This window comes from Atta cephalotes (assembly GCF_000143395.1).
Source record: "Atta cephalotes unplaced genomic scaffold scaffold00008, whole genome shotgun sequence".
Taxonomy (NCBI): Eukaryota; Metazoa; Arthropoda; class Insecta; order Hymenoptera; family Formicidae; genus Atta; species Atta cephalotes.
Genome location: NW_012130072.1, coordinates 130,331 through 132,931, shown reverse-complemented (window position 1 = coordinate 132,931; position 2,601 = coordinate 130,331). Strand labels below are relative to the sequence as shown.

General features: G+C 37.0%; 1 protein-coding gene across 1 annotated transcript in view; it reads right to left on the bottom strand.

Annotated features, from left to right (window-relative positions):
- Positions 1 to 407: 407 nt before the first annotated feature.
- LOC105627049 (cubilin-like) overlaps positions 408 to 2,601 on the bottom strand; it is a 10,026-nt gene continuing 7,832 nt past the window's right edge. Inside the window, exons 4-6 of the mRNA XM_012208328.1 lie at positions 1,955 to 2,057; positions 1,227 to 1,783; positions 408 to 626 (exon numbers count right to left, since the gene is read on the bottom strand). Of these exons, the coding sequence (XP_012063718.1) occupies positions 408 to 626; positions 1,227 to 1,783; positions 1,955 to 2,057 (879 nt within the window). The remainder of the gene's footprint in view (positions 627 to 1,226; positions 1,784 to 1,954; positions 2,058 to 2,601) is intronic.

Here is a 2,601-nt window from a genome sequence, read left to right as displayed (position 1 = left end):
TATATCACTATATCGAGAGTTGTGCGCTGCGTTTACGATTTAAGCTAGTTCATTTGTAAATAAAAACTATTTGACTCTTTGACTTTTTTTGCGGTATTAATTATACAGCACAATGCTTCAACCTCAATCCCATAATTCTCGTTCCGTAATCTCGCGTCTAAGCCGAATGAACAAAATCCTCGCAAGCGAAATCTTCCTTATTCCGTTCGAAAATATTTCCTATATTTACGCTGCGAAAGCGACAACGACGTCGCTTGACAATGCTACAGAAACAGTGTTGCAGACAGTACAGATGCAGTCGATGACGCTTCCTTCTTCTGTTCGACAGTTGTCTCCGCATTTATATGTCGTTCAGCGTTCTGCTTTGCGCTTTATGCGCCTTGCGAAGAGTGAGATAATTATAACGCTCAAGCTACACAAGCTAACTGTTGGTACGTGAGGCACATGCCGGCATTGTCTTCCAATGTGCCGTCCATGTTGATACCCGGACCAAACGCTACCCTTATACGAAAGGGAGTAGTCCAAGTCTCAACTCGGCAATTGCCTTCTGTATCGAGTTCGTTTTGGTCGCACAGTGAACTGCCGCAACGCTCCAAATTACAGATACCTGCCATGTTGTTTCCCGGCTAAAACAGACATTTGCACAGCTGAACTAATAAACGAGATATCGCTTCCGTTTTCTTACAAAGTGCGCCAAAGTTACTGTAATTAAATCTTCGCACACACGATATTCTGATCCTTTACTAAATACGACAGGTTGTTCGTGACTCGACTTGATTTTCGTCACTTTTATAAGAATACAAAAATTATTAAATAATTCTTACATAGTTTAACGTCTTTAAAAAGTATTCATAAAGTTGTGTTATTAAAAAAAGAAAAGAAAAGAATGAAGACCATTATTTAGTGAAATGTTCCCGTATTTCAAAGAGAAGGAATATGCAGAACATTAATCGTGTATATTAAGGGTTAATCTATCTATACTAAAATTGCAGTTTCCAAATTATCACATAAATCCAAATTGAAAATTTTTGAAATAATAAATTGGAAATAATACAAGTTGACATTTGTAAATACAATACATATACATTACTAGGTATTACTAGACTTTTTTACATAATAATTACTTAGACAGCACATATTTAAAATCGGAACATCAAATATTTTATGTTTCAATTTTGAACATACGTTCTATATAATAAAAAAAATATTTATTAAATATAACGTACTGTAATAAATTCCTCGAAATCGCAAGGAATAAGTATTCTGTCTCTGCACCGTCTTCCAAAAAAAGGTACCGAATTCATATTGGAGATAAAAGCCATTTCCTGTTCAGATAATCCTGCTCCCGATCCCTCGACAATGTCCATACCGGAACCGTTTACAGAAGTGACGTTTGGATTGACAGCTGTAGAAGCATTTCCGCTGTTTGCAGCGATCATTGCGGGAATTGTATTATTGGTCGTATTGGACATATCTTGATATCTATTAGGACCTATCCGAAAAGAGTCTCGCGTGCAAGGTTGATAAGAGATACCGCACATGTCCCTTTCCTGACGTACACATAATAGGTAATCGCGTTCGGCGAGATATCTGCCGTTCGGGAGATAATTAAATGTCCTTAGTGTGCCATTGGGCGAGTAAAAGTATTGGAGACATCCGACCGGTGCACGTTGCTCGAAACCCAGCTGCACCACTCGCATCTCCCACATTCGTGATTGCAATCCGCTTGGCAGTCGGAAGTTTAAAGTGATTGGTTCGTTGCCTTCGCCCACGTCCACGTACACTGTGTCGAGATATAAAGCAGTCTGTGCTATTTAAATTGCTCGAAAAACGTATACATGCGCGTGATGTTCCGCACGTCCAGAGAAATCGAATTTTAGCACTATTAGATTCGTGATACTACAAAAGCTGCAATTATAAAGATGGTGTAAGAAATTGTACAAGCAGTACTCACCGTGTTGCCCGCTGTTCCATCCGCATAGTTCGAAAGATGTCCTGTTACTATTAATTACCATGACATCTCCGTCGCACACGCCAGTCAAGGCGTTTGGCTGACCCTAAAACAAGTTTTACCTCTACACATATTACGTACACGAAAAGAACGATTTGTCTGAAAATCGTATCTAAAAATTTAACTAAATTCAAATCTGAAAATAATTTTGTTGAACTATCAAAATAATTATCATAAAATAAAAAAGAATATATCACGACAAATATGCCGATGTGAGTCAACACAGGATGTTCGAGTGTAAATTAACAAAACCATTTATTAGAAAAGTGAATATACATATATGTTTTTTCAACTTTCGGTTCGAATCCTCTTCAGTACATAAACTTAAAACACAAACAAAATTAAAATTGCAAATTATTCGGAAAAACTCCATTAAAAAGGGAATGCTTTAACACGAGTCAATCTATTGGATGTCATAAATTAGTCAAATGGTCATCAAATTGTCGATTGATGAAGTCAAACAAATTGTGCACAAGCAACCATATTATTATTAAATTTTCCGAATAACAAATAGAAAAACGAGACTTCTCACAGAGATACTGATGGTTCGAGCGGTAGACACACAATGATAAATTTAATCTAGTTTTGTG